This window comes from Sitophilus oryzae, unplaced genomic scaffold, assembly GCF_002938485.1.
Source record: "Sitophilus oryzae breed Bouriz unplaced genomic scaffold, Soryzae_2.0 scaffold_179_pilon_pilon, whole genome shotgun sequence".
Lineage (NCBI taxonomy): Eukaryota > Metazoa > Arthropoda > Insecta > Coleoptera > Curculionidae > Sitophilus > Sitophilus oryzae.
The window spans coordinates 6,807,142-6,825,995 of NW_022146501.1; the positions used below are offsets into that span (position 1 = coordinate 6,807,142).

The 18,854-nt window shown below is 32.2% G+C and overlaps 1 protein-coding gene across 5 annotated transcripts in view; it reads left to right on the forward strand.

Annotated features, from left to right (window-relative positions):
- The window catches only part of LOC115882903 (rab GTPase-activating protein 1-like), a 59,905-nt gene that overhangs the window by 3,843 nt on the left and 37,208 nt on the right, over positions 1-18,854 (forward strand). For 4 of the 5 annotated variants that reach the window (XM_030901164.1, XM_030901168.1, XM_030901167.1 and 1 more), the window contains 6 exons: positions 2,568-2,751; positions 4,413-4,612; positions 5,203-5,366; positions 6,568-6,756; positions 9,002-9,168; positions 9,235-9,340. In XM_030901164.1, the coding sequence (XP_030757024.1) occupies positions 2,568-2,751; positions 4,413-4,612; positions 5,203-5,366; positions 6,568-6,756; positions 9,002-9,168; positions 9,235-9,340 (1,010 nt within the window). The remainder of the gene's footprint in view (positions 1-2,567; positions 2,752-4,412; positions 4,613-5,202; positions 5,367-6,567; positions 6,757-9,001; positions 9,169-9,234; positions 9,341-18,854) is intronic. The other variant, XM_030901166.1, reaches the window with a different exon arrangement.

Below are 18,854 nucleotides of genomic sequence, written 5' to 3' on the forward strand. Positions count from 1 at the left end.
AAAAAAATAGTTACGCCACTGAATACTACGTGAAAAACTCTATGGGTCTTATTTTTCACCTTTTTGATAAGTTTTAAGATAACGGAGATACAAGGGTAGTCGAAAAATGCAACTACTTCAAATTCGCCCTGTATTTCATGAACTAAGAGGGCTAGGAAAAATCTTGGTGTAGCATCTTTAGTTTCATAAAAAAAGCAACTAGAAATATAAAACTAAACTACTTCCTTACGCTACTTGATAATTATTTTTTAACATATTAAATACTTTTCAAATACTATAAAATTTTATAGTATTTGTTGAGTATTTATTATACATCAAAGAAAATGGAAGGTATCAGTATTTATCTGTAGTTTAATTACATAATCAATTATAAAATAATCTGAAGTACCTTACTGCTTAAAATAAATACATTTTTTCGTGTTATAGCAAAGTAAATCTTAAATTGAACAGAATAATACTTCTGAAAATTAGCTATTGTTTTATTCATTTATTTATCAATATTGAAAATTATTTCAAGCTCAAGGCTATGACTGAAATTTGAATATTTAAATATAACTCGCTAAATGCCATAAATTTGCATTGTTTTTTTGCAAATATTGTTTTTTTGTAACAAAAAGTACAATAGACAATTCCTAATAAAAAAATCCTTAAAAATTAATAAATACATTAATATTAGATAAGAAATGAAAACTAGTGCATAATATTTTTTCTCTTTTCATATTTATATTTTCAAAATTCCTTTAAAACACTTTTTGGCTGTGAATAATTACGATGTTTATTAAGTTAATAACGGTAAACTATCAAATATTAAAGGGCATAATCTGTTTTTTGCAGGTATATAAATTTTGCTTATAGCTTTATAAGGAATGGCTCATTTATTTTAATTATTTAGTTTAATTGAAATTCATTTTTGTTATATTTTTAGTAGGCGTGGCTCACTGAAAAGATTATTCAGCTAATCAAGTAACCTGAAAGTTACTGTTAAAGAAAAAAAAATAATTACATGGTGTAAAAAAATAGTGTAGTTAAAAAAATAGAAAATGTTTTAGTCCAAGAGTCAGATGCAAAAACATGCAAAAGTTTTCTGAAGGGTTATATTTTCAAAATCGACACAAAACAAAATATTTTAATTTTTTTGGATTTGTGATTATCGATTATTGATATTTAAACATAAATATTACAATAAAAATATATTTTAAAACATCTATACCAATATATAAAATTCTTATGCGATTGACTCACTCAGTAATCACGATCCTGCTCAAACCACTCAACGAAAGAAGCTCAATTTTGGCATACACGTTGATTCTAGGGTGTAGAGGTTCGATAAGAATGGATTTTTCGAAAATCCGGTTCCAAGGGGGTGAAACCACCCCTCAAATATTACAATATTTTTTATTTAAAAAACGGTCAAGTTTCCGAAAAAACGCTTAAACCCGTATATTTTTTTTATATTTTAAGATTTTTTAAAAATGTATACAGGGTGTTTCGAAAAATCTGGTCATTGATTAATCACGATCCTGCTTAAAGCGCTTAACGTAAAAAGCTGATTTTTGGAAAATGGATTGACTTTAGGGTGTAGAGGTTCGATAAGAAGGGATTTTTTGAAACTTGAATTCTAAGGGGGTGAAACCACCCCTCAAATATTAGAATATCTTTTATCTAAAAACCGGTGAGTTTTTCGGAAAAACTCTTCTTCTCCCAAACCAAACCAAAACACGGATATTTTATTTTGTTGTTTTACATAATTTAAGATTTTTTGAAAAATTATACAGGGTGTTTCGTAAAATATGATTGAGAAATCACGATTCTGCTTAAACTGTTGACGTTTAAAGCTGATTTTTGGCAAACGGATTGACTGTGGAATGTAGAGGTTCGATAAGGAGGGGTTTCTCGAATCTCAAATTCCAAGAGGGTGAAAACGCCCCTCAAATATTACAATATTTGTTAATTAAAAAACGGTTAGTCTTTCGGGGAAACGTTTGGACACGCATAAATTATTAGGTTTATAAATTTTAAAATTTTTTAAAAAATCATACAGGGTGTTCCAAAAAGTTGGGTAATTGATTAACCACGATTCTGCTTAAACTGCTTGACGTAAAAAGCTTATTTTTGGCAAACGGATTTTTCGAAAGTCAAATTCCAACGAGATGAAACTACCTCTCAAATATTACCAAGTTATATAATAATATCGCCATATTGTTTTTTCTCATGCTGATATAAATGTGAGAAAATTTTATCCAGTTTGTATGTTAATGGAAATTCTTGTTTTGCTGTATCATCACCATTACAAATGATTAATTCGACGCGAACGAAGTCGCGGGTACACGCTAGAATTCAAATATTTTTGTATAGTGTCATTAACTTAATTTAACTGTTTTAAACAACAAATATGAAGCCATTCTTTATCAATTTTTTTTCTTCGGTATAATCTTAGTAAATTTGATAATTTGTCAGAATTCTTGCCACACAATCTTCGAAAAATCTTCGAAGTGAGCCACGCCTAATGTTTAGGCCTAGTCCCGCTTGCCGCACGTATCTTATTCGGGAAATGTTTTCTACCAAAGTTTCAGATGTGGACCAGGACTGCACGATATTCGCCGGCGTGACCTATTTGGGTGCCGCCCAAATCAACGCGCCCAAATCCGAGGCGGAAATCCACCGCAACATGGCCATCCTCAACGAGCAGAGCGTCGACCAGGGCATAAAGGTGTCCGTGTCAGTGCCGTTGTCCAGTCAGGGGCTCGTGGTGTAAGTATAGTCTGTCCAACGACAAAATCAATATTTTAATTTCAAAGTAGTTTATTTAATTTTACAAAGAAATAAGTTGGTACAACTGGAACGCATAGCAGGGAATTAATATATTTAAAATTTTACTGTTAAGTGATTACTTCAAAAAAACTGTATAAAACTGAAAAAATGTAATCGAGTTATTTTATTTAAAAAAACGGTATGTGTTAATACAAAACAAACAATAACAAAACACCACATACCAAAAAAATATAAAAAAGAACTATTTCTTACTTTGAAGCTTCAAGCAACTTCCCGCATTTATTATTATATTTATCAATAACCTATGTACAAATACAAATTTGTAATATTCCACAGGAATTAATAAAACAAACTATTTATTAATAATAACACTTACTAAATTTTATACCTTAAAGGTTGATTAATATTAACTTTAATCTTAATTTTTTTAAACCAGTATCTTTTGACATTATTTTTCTGCAGTACTAATGACTAAAATCCATTATTTACCTATCGTGTGATGTGGATATTTTACAGCTACTCCAATAGTATATTGTTACGTTTTTCGTCGGTTCCGTGTGGATAGAAAGTCACAATTTATTTAAACACAATTTATTTAACACTAATTAACAAAAACAATAACAATTAAAAGACTTAAAGAACTGTTTATAACTTATTTACAATTTATCTAATTATTTATCTCACAGAAATTTATTTTGAATTAGCGCGGCGATTGTAACTGTACGCGTCGATCGGTTATTTATCTCTGTCTCCTTCAGGTTTCGGGCATCGGCTTATATATGAGAGAAACAGACAGTCCAGACATATCTCGAAAATTCTTAGCGGCGTTCTTCGAACGTCGGTGGGCGTATGAGTCATAGCCGAGTGGCCAAGCCTAAGGCCGAGTTCACACGGTACGGGTCCGCAACAATATGTTTAGTACGATCCTTGTAGCATATACGAGATGCACTTATCTACCACGAGATGGTATACAAACTTTATTGATGGTTGATGGTAACTCTATTGGTGTATAAGACTTTCTGCCTGGGCAGCGAATATTAACTATAACCTATGCTCTGGGTCTACAGTTAATTTTCCCTGGATTTTTCCTCCACTTGACTTCAAAAGACACAAAACACACGTAATAACACGAATCAAAATGCAACATCTTCCAAAACGCAGATATTTGACATAGGTTGACACAAAATTATAGCCTATAATTTGACAAGACTTTGACAAGCCTCAAAAATCTAAAGGCGAGTTCATAGTTCATACGCATCGGCGTCCGTTTGTCGTTCATCGTTCCGTCAAACCAATAAAATTGAAATATGATCTGTCATTTTTGAAATAAACCAATAAAACTGGTTAATTACAACAAGAGACGACGCATGACGGATTTATATTTAAACCCATCCATAGTTAACTTAAAAAATATTAGAAACTTTTTTTTGTAAAATAAATAGATTGGTATGAACGTCATCTGCTTTTCTTCTGTCGTCGTCTGTCGAAATCTTACCTGAGAAAAAAATAGAGTATACTGTGAATAGTTATTGATTGTATATGATACAGTTCTGTCCTCAGCATTTTGTGTCAGTCTTATTATGCATATGCTATGTCAGAATGCAGTGGCAGCAATTACAAATAATAAATTCGATTTTCAGCCTGTACGACGCCTTGACAAACTCCGTGATCTCACGCTACGAGATCCACCGAATCATGTTCTACGCTAGGGGCTCCGTCGATAGCAAGGAGGCTAGTTGTTTTGCATTTACCTGGTCCCATGGAGAAACGCAAGAATCGGCCATGTTCCAGTGCCATATCTTTCGGTGCGACATTGTAGAAGCAGTCTCAAGAGTGTCGGGTAAGGACCACTATTTATATATGCTCAATGTCATCCATTGAACAGCACTACACATATAGTGCTGTAGTATATCGTTATTAAATTAAATCAAATTACATTGTAAAGTTCTCTTGTCTATTATTCTGTAAAATGTTTAAACTTGTTACAGTATTCGCGTAGACGCTATGTCGACATTTACTTTGTCTAATTTAGAGTTATGGCTCACAAAATAGCGTTGATTGATTTTTGAAGTGTAACAATCTGTAACCTCGATTTTCCAATTATGGTGTAGCCTCCCTTACATACTCTCTTTGTAGTTGTGCCCATTGTTGTCTATTGTTCGCTATGCGGACCATCCAGTTGACTTCCGTCAACCTCCAGTTGGCGGAAGATTTCTTGTAATGTTGCTGTATTTAAATAAATACAGTATCTCAATGCAGTAACGTTATTAGTGCATAAACTATTATTATGACACTTTAACTGTCAAAGTTGTCAAATAACTCCTCCCTTAATATCGAATATTGTTGCCATATCTCTCGACTACCGACAAGTGCTTGCGTTACATAAGTGCTTTGCTGATAATTTACTAGTTAGTTTCTGTGTTGTTCTAGCCTGTTTTGCCAAAGCATTTCAAAGGGTACCAAGGTCCATGAGCAGCAGCGTTACCTCGGTAAACGGTGATATTATGTCTGGCTCTATAATCACTCTCCCAGAGGCGAGAACACTGATGCACGTATTCGAAGTTAATCTAGAAATAAAAGAAGAGGATGGAAAGGTAAACAATAATAATTTTTGATCCCGTTTTGACTTAATAAATTGCCATGATTTTATGTAATAGAGTAGATTCTCTTTTTTTTTCTAAGGTATTTAAGGCCTAAATCTACAGAATACTTACAATTATGACAATATGTCACTTAACATTTGAAGGATCCAGGGGAAAAACCTTTGAATAAAAATATTAAGGAAGGAGCATATCAAAAATCTTAGAACCATCGCGATGGGACTCAAATATGGCCGACTTAAATTTCGGTTTATCAGTGCCGTTCTAATTTTATTTAAAAAGTGTAAAACTATAATGTAGGGTAGACGTGGGGTAGACTCAATAATTTGTTGTTTTATTTTACGTTGTGAATAAATGTTGGTAGTTATTAAAATTGTTATAAAAATATATAATTCTAATAAAAATAGATAAGTTATAATAATTATTTATATCCATACGCTACTGAAGCAGGTAAGTCAAATTGACGTATCTAAATTCTTTGACATGTAGTAAATAAAAGCAAAAAATGTAAAAAAATATTTAATTTAGTTAATTTAAGTGAATTTCATAAATGATCGGTTTATTACACGAATGTATATTATATAGTCACTTACTAGCGAAAAGTTATTCCATTATATCACTCGATTCTTGACCGAGATCTACAATCGCAATAGTGTCACTGGTAATTTAAGTTCTGCCACAATTTCCATCTAGATTTATTACATTTATACAACTATCAGTAGTAGAATAAATAATAAATAACATAAAATAAGCTCAGTAAAGACTGACAAATTCACAAAATTTCAAATTATATTCAAATGTGTCAAATGGATCGTCAAACAGAACTGTCAAGGATCCCCATCCTAGAGTCCTTTTCCGCCCACCATGCATGAATACATGGATAGCATTCTATTCCTTCCTTAATCTCTTTATTCAAAGGGAAAACATAATAAGCGCGGTCCCTGCAAAAAACGGAGGCATGAGAATATAATAAATTTAAAACTACATTTCTAACCAAAGTCTTTAAAATCCGTCTTTATGCAAACTATTAGGGTGATGACAACAAGTGATGACAGTCTGTTCAAAGAGAGAATCCCTGATAGTGACATATGTTTGTGTTTTTTTTGGTTATCATAAATCTTCCTTGACTTGTTGGACAGATTTCATTAGGAATTCATTAAAAATATGTGTATGTTGAACAAATATTTTATTTCAGGGTTCGTATTCCACCGTCGGCAAGGATAAGAACGGTTTTCGATTGAAGACTAATTTAGAAAAAAGGCTGTTTATAGCTATAAAGCAAGTGTCAGACGTTGGCCCTCTGTTGGTCATCGAAAGATGCTTTGGAGTGCTCATAGCTGCTGGTCGGCATGTACGTCATTCAGACATGCAGCTTCTCGAAATGGTAAGTTAGATGTATAACAGGTGTAAGTTAGGGAATTATAACTTGACATCTTCCTTTAATTAAAATTACTTCATTAATTGACTCGTATTGGGGTTTAAAGCCTTCAGGGGTTTCAGAACCTCGCAAGTTTGTTCCTTTAATTTCAATGTAAGCATTCAGAACGTCAAAATTAGTGGTAGACATTTTCAATTAGTAGAAAAAGTTATCAAAGGTGCCCGGTGGCGTAGAGGTACAGGCTCTCGTCTACCAATCTCAAGGTAGTGGGTTCGATTCCCACACCCGGCATTGCATCAGCCGACTATTTTTATTAAAATAAAAATAGTTTGGGTACCTAGGTCGACTCAGCCTTAAGTGAGTACCGGGGATTCACAATCCTGAGGTAATAATAGGCGGTTGAAGCGTAGTGCTAGCCACATTACCTTCCTTGTATACCGAACGGCTCTAGTATGGCAAGCTGTACCTTGCTACTCCCAAGGCGTTGAACGCTATATACGGGAGCTATTATTATATTTAGAAAAAGTTATCAAACTTTTAAATTTTCCACTAATTATACTTCAAAATTTGCGAGAAATGTCATTTTGGCCTTTGATTATCTTCCGTCAAGAGAAATTAAGGTTAGAAATCAAATGTTGATTGTTTTATAAGCTAAATATTAGGCCTTCTCTATGGATACAACTCACACGCTGTTGTTAGGATATTTTATTAATTTTAATTGTGTTTTTTAAACATTGTGAATGATCGTAAACTAAAAAGTATAAAGTGTAATTGAAACCACTAATTGCGGGGTTCTGAATGAAGCTCTTCTCTCAGAGAAATTAGTAAACATGGAGTGACCCTAACATACAATATGACTCATTAGTCCGAGTAGTCTAATACCGTCTTTGTTGACCAAAATATGAAAAAATGGTTTATAAAGATGAATATCCTAAAAATAGTTTGTTTCATACAGGGTGTTCCAAAAAACATGCTGCATTCCAATTTTTCTGTATAGAATTAGATTTACCATAAAATTCTGCATATAGTATACATTATTTTTATTTGAAGTACTATGCGGTGTAGCCATGCTATTTCTTATTTACTGAAATTTGGTCAAAAAAAGTATATTCAAAAAGTGGTTATAATTTGGAGTGCATTTAACTTTATTAATACTTAGCTATATTTTCTTAAACACCATGGATAACGGAATAAATCCGTTAAAGAAAACTCACATTATCTTATACAGGGTATTTTTTATGGCATGACCAACATTGCAATATTTAAATTTCTGTGTCTGATTTTTTTTTTAATAGAACAATAGTATATATAATATAACAATAGTATATATAATAGTATAATAAATAATAGTATATTATTTTTCTATTAAAAACAATTTTAAATGCCGAAGAATACCTTTTTGTATTTAAAGTCTATTTTTTTATATCTTTGTCAGTAAGGACGATATTGGACTTCATCTATAAATAACATTGGTTTGTAGTCAATTCCATCATGAATGAAACAACAGACTAATTTATTAATTAGTTTATACATTACTAGCGTGTGCTCGCCACTTCGTTCGCGTCGAATTAATCATTTGTAATGGTGATGATAAAGCAAAGCAAGAATTTCCATTAACATACAAACTGGATAAAATTTTCTCACTTTATGTCAGCATGAGAAAAAACAATATGGCGATATTATTATATAACTTGGTAATATTTGAGGGGCGTTTTCACCCTCTTGGAATTTGAGATTCGAGAAACCTCTCCTTATCGAACCTCTACACCCCACAGTCAATCCGTTTTCCAAAAATCAGCTTTTTACGTCAAGCGCTTTAAGCCGGATCGTGATTAATCAATGACCAGATTTTTCGAAACACCCTGTATACGTTTTAAAAAAATCTTAAAATAGGTAAAAAACAAAATAAAATATATACGTCTTTAAGCGTTTTTTTCGGAAACTTGACAGTTTTTTTAAATAAAAAATATTGTAATAGTTGAGGGGTGGTTTCACCCCCTTGGAACTAGAATTTCGAAAAATCCCTTCTTATCGAACCTCTACACCCTAGAATCAACCTGTATGCCAAAATTGAGCTTCTTACGTTGAGTGGTTTGAGCAGGATCGTGATTAATCAGTGAGTCAGTCACTTAAGGATTTTATATACTAGTATAGATTTGTGTTCAAGCTATACTCCTGTGAAATGTGGCAACATTACAATATATTAACAAGAACTTATTTAATGTTACAACATTTTTTTCTCGAAATCTAGAAAGAACAAAAAGGTCACTCAAGTGACAATTGCACGACTATCGATGCCACATGGGACCCAACTGAAGAAAATTTTGAACAACTGAACGTCGAGACTCAGAAGGAAATCAAACAATACATGACAATTGCCATAGACCTTGTTATTAGAGGCATACAAGAACCAGTCAGGTACTTTAGTGTGGCAAACAAGAACGATAAGTAATTAATACAACTATTTTTTTAAATTATTTTTAGGTTCTTGATTGAAACACCTGTTAGAATCTTTGGACAGAACGAGAGGAATTTTTGGTACTTTCAAAAGAAATCTTTGGTGCAACAATTTTATCTTAATTTAAAGGAGGTAAGTGTGTTATGTGATTTATGGATAGACAGAAAATCACTGCCTGTGATAATTACATAGTGAAATAAAAGGTTTGTTCCAACATAGAACCGTTCTTGGTTCAGTTACGCTTATGCGCAGTAGAGAGAATGCGTTCCAACCGGTATTGTAATGGTTCGTGAACCGTATTTGGAACTGTGATTTTGATACCAGTCTAAAAGCAGGAATCAAAAGAACTAACCTGCGTATTAAGACTGTATGCCAGCTTATTATTCTTTTTCTTTTGTTTGGTTATTTTCTGTTTTAGGTTATATTTGGTATTTGTATATATATTTGGTTTTTATATCTATTTTAAATAAATATTTTTATATTGTACTAAATATGATGAGTGACGAAGTGGACAGTATATTGGGTATGTGGAAATCACTGAAGATGATTCGAACCTTTGTTAAATAAAGCTTGAATTTCATGCATCCGTTATCCGAACATACGATAATACGATATTAATTTTATTGGTTGAATTTAAAGACTTAAATTTATTGCATTTTCATACCTCCGTTCATCGGATATATGATTTCCTTGTGATTGGTGTCATTTTATATTCTAATTTCCATAACGATTTCTGCTGTTTTTCTTATAGTCTAAGAGCTGGCAACGTTTTCGAGAAAGAATTTAAGAAAGCTGGTTCTTTAATATCTTTTGTTATGCTCTGCTAAACAGAGTGCGGATCGTCTGGCTGCCGGTAGACGTTACGTTTCCTACTGCCTATTATCTGTATTCAATATCTGTTCTAACTAAGGAGGCTAGGACAAATATATGTGTAGCATATGTAGTTTCATAAAAAGTAGCAAAGTAATGTGAAAATCGCATTAATGTATCTCTACTCATAAACGAGAAATATGTACCCTGTACAGATGTGATGCGCAGTAGTGAACCGCAGTAGTCTACTGGCAGCCAGACTAGACGGCCCGCATTTTGGTCAGGAGAGAATAGCAAAAGATGTATTAAAGAACCGGCTAAACCAGTTTTCTTAAAAATCTCGTTTTCCCGACGCCGACGTTGCTAGCTCTTGTACTATTATATTTTTAAATTCAATAATCCAATAAAATAAAAAATTCGAAATTTATATGGAAAGTATATGAAACCTACATTAATACATAAAAATTACGTTTTGAATTTGATTCTTAAATCAGTTCAAAAACCGTCCCAACCAGCATTTAATTTTGGTATAGTAACTGAACTGTCCCAGTCGACACATGGGTACAAATCCGATGCCGGCGCCGCGGCCGGCAATCCCAATTACCGTTCTAGAACGCTACAAATTGCTGTGTTGGAACAAACCTATTCTTAGTAATTTACAGCTATTAAAAACATAAAAAATAAACTCTGATTGACTAAAACGTGAATCAGCAAATGGTCGCAACACTTCATTCTCTGCCGTTTTTTGAGTGCAACGCTTTAAGTCGAAAATCAACATAACATCATAAGATATTGGATTATTATATTGGCGGTATTGGATTACGCGCTCTATGCACAGAACATTCACAGCTAATAAAAAATCATGGCTACATGTGTACCTGTAAATGTGAATTCACGTTTTAGCCCATCTCATCTCTAATGTGATCCTTTAATGCCTGTTTGCATGGGTGAACCTTAAAAGTCAAACTTATCCGAGTTTAGTTCTAATTTAGGATGTATCTTAGTTTCAAATTAGTTTGCAGAGACATAATTAAGTATTACTAACATTTGGCAACAATTCAAAAGAGAATTTTGCAACTAGTCCCATAAATTATTAACAAATTAAGAAGGCCGCGGTTCGGATTCCGCGTTATTAAAGTAGGCCCCGTCAAGATTAGCCTTAGCAACAAAATGGAGACCTTAACTCAACTTTAAACTTTTTATTAATAAAAAGAGGAAATATTTCAGTGCCTTAAAGTGACAAGTTAACACTGTGTCGGAAAAATTCAAAAACTTTTCGTGAGAAACAGTCGGTATAGTGGAAAATAATTGCTACTATCGTCTGGTAAGTACTGTTTAATTCTGATTTTTGCTTTCTTTTTTCTTGCTTCTATTTTCCTTTTTTTCTTAACTGCCTAACCTAGTAAAAAATCTCTATACCTATGTGGCGGATTCATCTCTCCAAAAAATCCTATATGGGTGTTTTGCCACTGCAAGAAAATCTACAAAATAAAATAGTTGTTTTTTGTGAACACTGCTGCGTTAATCCAACGGAAACTACGTGTCAGCAGTTAGGTTTACAGTTAAACAAATTTGCTTAACAAACAAAAAAATGCTTAACTTTTCCAAACCTAACCTAACCTAACTAAACAAAAACCAGTTGACAGTTTGACGTCAACGGTTTTTGTAGACGTATCTGTTTAAAAAAAAAACCAGAGTGTTCTCGAATAGTTGAATCTAAATATTTTAAATAGTTTTTTTCTTTATTTTTTGAATTTTTTTGCTTCGACGTACGGAAAGAGATAAACTTTCCGAAACGTTATGCATTTTTTTGTTCGTTAGGCAAATTTGTTTATCTGTAAACCTAACAGCAGTGTTTACAAAAAATAACTATTTTATTTTGTAGATTTTCTTGCAGTGGCAAAATACCCATATAGGATTTTTTGGAGTGCCTAACCTAGCTTTTTGCATGGCTATTAGCATGGAGACTTTGTGTCCCCCGCAAAAAGGTACTAAATATTCACTCAAGGATTTGAGTCCTTTTCTGCTTATAGTAGACTCGAAATCTGGGGAAAATTTGAGGAATTTACTAGTGATGGGATAATTGTAACTAAAAAGGTGCAAATTTGCTCAAGTACTCGGTTGTTGAAATAGCCAATATCAGTCGACTATGAACTATATTTGATATCAATTAAACTTTTAGTTTACGTAATCGAGGGCGCGATTTTTAAATTCATTGTTGCCAACCATGGACATATTCGGTTCTGCTCTATAATTAACTGGAATTTAAATTTCGCGCTGGGGATTCAGGTGGTAACTCTGCTGTCAAAAATGTCAAGTTGCCGTATTTATTTATTTATATCCTGACATTGTCATTCGTTTTGACACTTTAGTTTTGTATTACGAGTTTTTGGTTTAAATAAATAGTGTTGATATTTTAAGCTTAAAAATGTCACTTTTGAGTTGGTGTTCGAAAGTGGTCGCGCGCTATAAGAACTTTGAATTCAAAAATCGGTATCACGAAATCCATTAGAAACAATTGATTGTAGTTTTTTTTTTTCAAAAACTTTCTTAATATTTCTGCTCAGACAGTATGTGCAAATCTTTATAAATAAAAAAGTTACATGATTGCTGAAAATTGCTATGCACTAAAAGTAAATGGATGTTTTTTTTTAATTTTTGAATGGAGAAAACATGCCTATCGAACTTCAAAATACAAAGAAAGTTTCAATATCTAATGTGGTTCTTGAGTTATAGTCTATAAAATGAATAACTTTGAATTTTGACCGTTATTTTTTACCAACATGGCAAATATAAAATCCCTGTGTCAAAAAAGTTACTGATATTCTTTAAATTGAGTGCCTGAACGAATCAGATAGGTAACTCTTTTTACTTTCGTGAAATGGAAAAGGAAAATAATAAAACAAGTGACAGTTCTTCGTCTTCTTGCAAAAATCAACACGAAATGCAATAATTGTCAAATGTAAAATGTCATCAGCTTTTGACATTTCTAAATATCAGACCAATTCCGTATCTAATAGAACAGCCTCGGAGCGAGATTTATGACGTCACGCTAGTTAGATACTACGGATTAATAAATATGTTGTAGAATACATGGAAAACATAATTATTCCTCATATTTTTGGTTTGTATTGTAAAAATGATATAGTTTACATTTATATATATATATATATATATATATATATATATATATATATATTTTTTTTTTTTTTTTTGTTTTCACTCTTGGCTTTAGGTCGTTGGGGTTGCAAAGATGTTTCTAGATTTTGTTCATTATTTTATATTTTGTGACGACGTTTCGACAGTATATGTCTTTTTCAAGCCTCTTTAAGCACATAAAAACAGTCAGTTAAAATCAATAAGATAAAATGTCAAACTAAAGGTCTTACCTTGAACGTAGATTCTTACAGAGTTAAAATTTGTTAAACTGGACAACACAATAACACATATTAACTATTGTTTTTAATTGTTTTTGGACATTACACTTTACTATAGAGCACGTACGTATTTATCGTTTCAATACCCGATGTCTACTGTTCTTAGTGCGTTAGAGGATCGACAGATATATTTTGCTTAGATTTTTTAGGTCTTTTTTATCATTTACCGCGTTTTTGTTTTTTTGTATCTCCACCATTTCATAAATTCTCTCTTTTTTTGGTGATTTTCTGTTTTTAAAATTTTAGTTTTATTAAAATCGAATGTATGATTTTCTGTTGACACATGATTTGTGAGGGCGGTTACATTTTTTTTATCATACTTGTGCCCTTTCAGTCTATTTTCTAACATGGTATACAAAGAAAACTTGGTCCTCAAGATATCTCAATTTTTTATCTAACCATCCAGCTAACCAAAAAAGATCGGTGATAATTGGCTTGGCGGACAGAGCAATTCGTCTATCCGACCCAGAATATAGAGATGCTGCAATAAAAAAAGCAAAAAATGCATTAAAAGAAAATGACCATCCACAAAAACTAATAAACAAAATATTCAAAGATAGACTCCAAAAATTCTTAAACACAAAAAACAATCAAAATCAAATAGAAAATAAAAAGATTAAAAAAGATATACGATATATTGCGCTCCCCTTCGTAAATGGGTTGTCTCAACAATTACAAGGGTTACATAAAAAGTATAATATAACGATTTGTTATAAAGCACATAACTTGTTAGCTAATAATTTCTCTAAACTAAAATCTGTAACACCGTTAAACAAACGAAGCAATGTTATATATGAAATTCCATGTTCGAACTGCGCCCAAGTTTACATAGGACAAACTTCTCAATGGTTAGAAAATAGACTGAAAGGGCACAAGTATTATAAAAAAATGTAACCGCCCTCACAAATCATGTGTCAACAGAAAATCATACATTCGATTTTAATAAAACTAAAATTTTATAAACAGAAAATCACCAAAAAAAGAGAGAATTTTATGAAATGGTGGAGATACAAAAAAACAAAAACGCGGTAAATGATAAAAAAGACCTAAAAATCTAAGCAAAATATATCTGTCGATCCTCTAACGCACTAAGAACAGTAGACATCGGGTATTGAAACGATAAATACGTACGTGCTCTATAGTAAAGTGTAATGTCCAAAAACAATTAAAAACAATAGTTAATATGTGTTATTGTGTTGTCCAGTTAACAAATTTTAACTCTGTAAGAATCTACGTTCAAGGTAAGACCTTTTAGTTTGACATTTTATCTTATTGATTTTAACTGACTGTTTTTATGTGCTTAAAGAGGCTTGAAAAAGACATATACTACATATACTGTCGAAACGTCGTCACAAAATAAAAAAATAATGAACAAAATCTAGAAACATCTTTGCAACCCCAACGACCTAAAGCCAAGAGTGAAAACAAAAAAATATATAGTATACAGGTCAAAGAAACGAAACAAAAAATATATATATATACCTATTTATAGTAATAAATACTTTGGCAAATACACTATGAAGCATATAAATGCATCAAATGTTTTACAATATACAAATAATGAATAGGTACAATATTTCCAATACAAGGAAAATCGATTAATTTAACAAAAAACTAATATATACTAATAATCTACTAATATCTACTAATAGTGATGTATTATTATTTGCATTCACAAAATTTATATGTATTTTTTGCAAGTATCAATGTTCGATAAATTATATTTGCAAATAATACAATATCATAGAAAAAAAGGGGTCAGCGATGGCTATGAAATAAAGATCGCTGTCATTTTATATGTATTTTGGGAAAAACGCTGATTAAGTTTTCATTTGGTTTTTCATTATTTTTTTTGGTTAAAAAAAATGTTTCGGTTAACATTATAGCTACCATTCGGCTACCTTCACCAGTGTTGTGTCATATGTAAAAAATAGTGTCGAATATAATCCAAAAATTACATATAAAATATTCACAACCTAACCTAACACCACATAATGTTTACTGCAATTAATAAATTAATATAAACTTGTCAAAAGATGACCAGATATTTTTTTAAATTATTATTCTTAACACTAAAACTATCTACATTGACGATGGAGTACGATTTCAGCCATAACACATAACTGTATATTATGTATATTTTATGTAAACTATATCATTTTTAAAATACAAACCAAAAATACGAGGAATAATTATGTTTTCCATGTATTCTACAACATATTTATCAATCCGTAGTATCTAACTAGCGGGACGTCATAAATCTGGCTCCAAGGCTGTTCTATTAGAGACGGCAGTGCGTCAGCATGGCCGCAAGTTGCTAACCTAATAAAATTAACACTAGAAAAGCCCGCGGGAACTGTCAAATTCAAAGTTATTCGTTTCACAGACTATACCACGTGTTATGTGTTAAAAGTTTTTAAATTATCGTAATTACTGAGATTTGCTCGTTTATAAAAAATATTGACACCCTAACGATATCCTTATAATTCCATTTCAGATGCTCAGAAACATATCTAATGATTTTATCTAGTTATATGTTTGAAAAAAGTCTTTTAAAAATAAGCAATTTACGATCGTGATTTTACTTTACTTGATAGGTAAAGGCGTACCGGAGAAATGTGGCAACGCCGCAACAGCACACCGTCGCATTTCTCTCAGTCCGACTTAATAAGATCCCTATGCGATATACTTGTACTTCCACACATGTAAATACTGACCCAAAAGTAAGAGTTGCCAGCATGGTAGATATATAGTTGTAGTGATGTTACCTGTGTTTGTGATCTATTTAAAGGTGATTGATATTGTCGATCTATTATGTTTATAATCAATACTTACTTTAATCTGTTTCCTAGTTTTATGACTGTATTTTTTATGACAGGGCGATCATTGAGTCAGTGATGGGCCAGCTGTAGTAATTTTTTCATTTAGGATTAGGCCAGTAAGCGAGGATTTTAGGGTCCGAATTCTGAACACGATAGAGATATATCTAAGAAACAAAAGTTACATAGTAGCGATGTGTGCTTTCACCCTGGGGGTGAGTGCCCCTTCTCGGGGGTGAAAATAAATTACCCATTAATTGCAAAAATCAATAAAGGGATAAATTCTAAACAAAAAATGTACTATAACATTTTTTCAGAAAATTAATATTTTCCTAGTTATTTAGGATTGAAAATGTTGATTTTTTATCTAAAAACTGCATATTTTTCTGCCATTTTTTATAAATAACTCGAAAACCTTGCGTTTTATCGCAAAACTCATATTAAGCAAAAATGAAGCTTTTGGAATAGCGAATCGATTCATTTTTCGTTGATTATTTAGGTGTAATAATAGTCGAGTTAGCACTGGCGAAAGAACACATTTTTCGAAGAAAATTAATATGACCGTTTTTAAAGTGCTTGAAAAGACCTTTTAAATACTTTTAAAAAAAAGGTCGTAGCTCAAAAACTCGCGGAGTTATGATAAAAATAAAATGGTCACCACATTTTTTCGGAAAAAAATTAACAACAAAATCTATGACTAAAATCATAAAAATAAAAACTAAGCATAACACATGTACAGTTGGCTATATTTAGGTACTAACAATCTCTGCAACTTGAAAAAAAGTTGAAAATAATTTAATTTTTTTGACATATCTCAAAAACTAAGCAAGATACGTAAAAAATGCAATAGAGTAAAATTGAAGGTTTTTTTTTTGCAATATTTTTTCTCTCTTTCAATTTTTTAGATGAAAAATCAACATTTTCAATCCTAAATAACTCGGAAAATAATAATTTGCATAGAATGAATGAGAATGAGATAGAAGAATGCTTAGAATTCATCCCTTTATTGATTTTTGCAATTAAAATAGGTGATTTATTTTTCACTCCCGAGGAGGGGTGGCACTCACCCCCAGGGTGATAGCACGCATCGCTACTCTGTAACTTTTGTTTCTTACATACAGATTGTTAACTCGACAGTTACTTATAGGGGAACAGAATGGCAACACTACCTATTGAGAACGCATGCACTTATAAGGTTTTCTGTCGACTTGTTCCGTCGTGTCGTCTATCGACGAGCGGGCCGAGGTTGCCATATTTCAACCATAAAGCGCTTGCCGCGAGTAATAAACAAATTAACAACCTGTATATCTAAATGCACTGTTAAAATTTCACGTTAATCGGCGTGGGTGTCAAGGATTCGGAGGTAATACCCTATTTTTATCCTCGCTGACTGGCTTATATATTTTAGGTGGAATATCGACGTTGAATATAGTGAAGTGACGCAAATGGTGGGTTGGTAGCAGTGTTTTTAGTGGGAATGTGATAGTTTCAATGACTAAAGAATTCAAGGACAAATAACACCTGAGAGCAAATTGTTATCATGGCACCAAACAGTGCCGTGGCCATATTTTTTTCTTCACTTAACTAGTTGAAGGGATATTTATATTTTTGGTAAATGTTTTGACTACGCCAATGGTTTAGGCGGTGGCATCATACTAATTAATTACGAAAAAAACGTATTAAAATGTTAACTAAAGGTACAAAACTAGTATCGACGTATAGCACACATCAAGTACATATAATATCAGAAAAATAATTATCGAATTCAATAAGAAAACGCTAAAAACCTTTAAAAACGCTTTACCTATGAAACGTAACTCCTGGCTCTTTCTTGTCACTGCTGCTTTTACATTTGAAAGCTGAACAACTAATTAGCATTGTAATAAAGTTTGTACAAAGTTCACTACACACGAACTATTAAAAATTGCTAAAATTGTCGCTGGTGACCAACTGATGACTCATTGTTTGCTACCATAAGAAAAGGCGTCTAAGGTCACAAATTCTGCTGCAGCCCGTATAGGGGCGTTACATGTCCTTATATTCTTTAGTCATTGGAGAGTTGATTTTAGTTAGTTTGATAGGAGATTGACAGATAAACTTAAGGGGTAAAAGCGATTAGTTGTAGATTCTGTTGATATTATTATTGCTGTAAAATTCCAAAAAAGTAGTGTAGTAAAGTTTTGAATTTACAAGTTAGTTTTCTCGGCGATTCTGAAACGATCGACACATTTTTGATTTTTATACTTTCAGTGTGAAGAACACCACGTGTTCCAAGGCCGACCGAAATGCGCAATTAGCTTATGGGCCAAAGCGTTGAGGCCGAGAAGACAACGGTCGTCTAATTTAAATGCGGAGTATTTGGCACTCGCGAAAATAAATCAGGAGTGCCACATGATCAAAAGGGACCATTTGATATCCCGAGAAAAACGGGAGCAGGAGGTATTTGATTTAAAGAAGAAGAAACTGCTCCTGGATATTGCAATCAGAGAGCGAGACCTTAACATCAAAAATTAACCTGTAATATTTATAATCTATATATCTGTAATCTATTTAAGAATTATTTATTTAGTTTAAGAATTC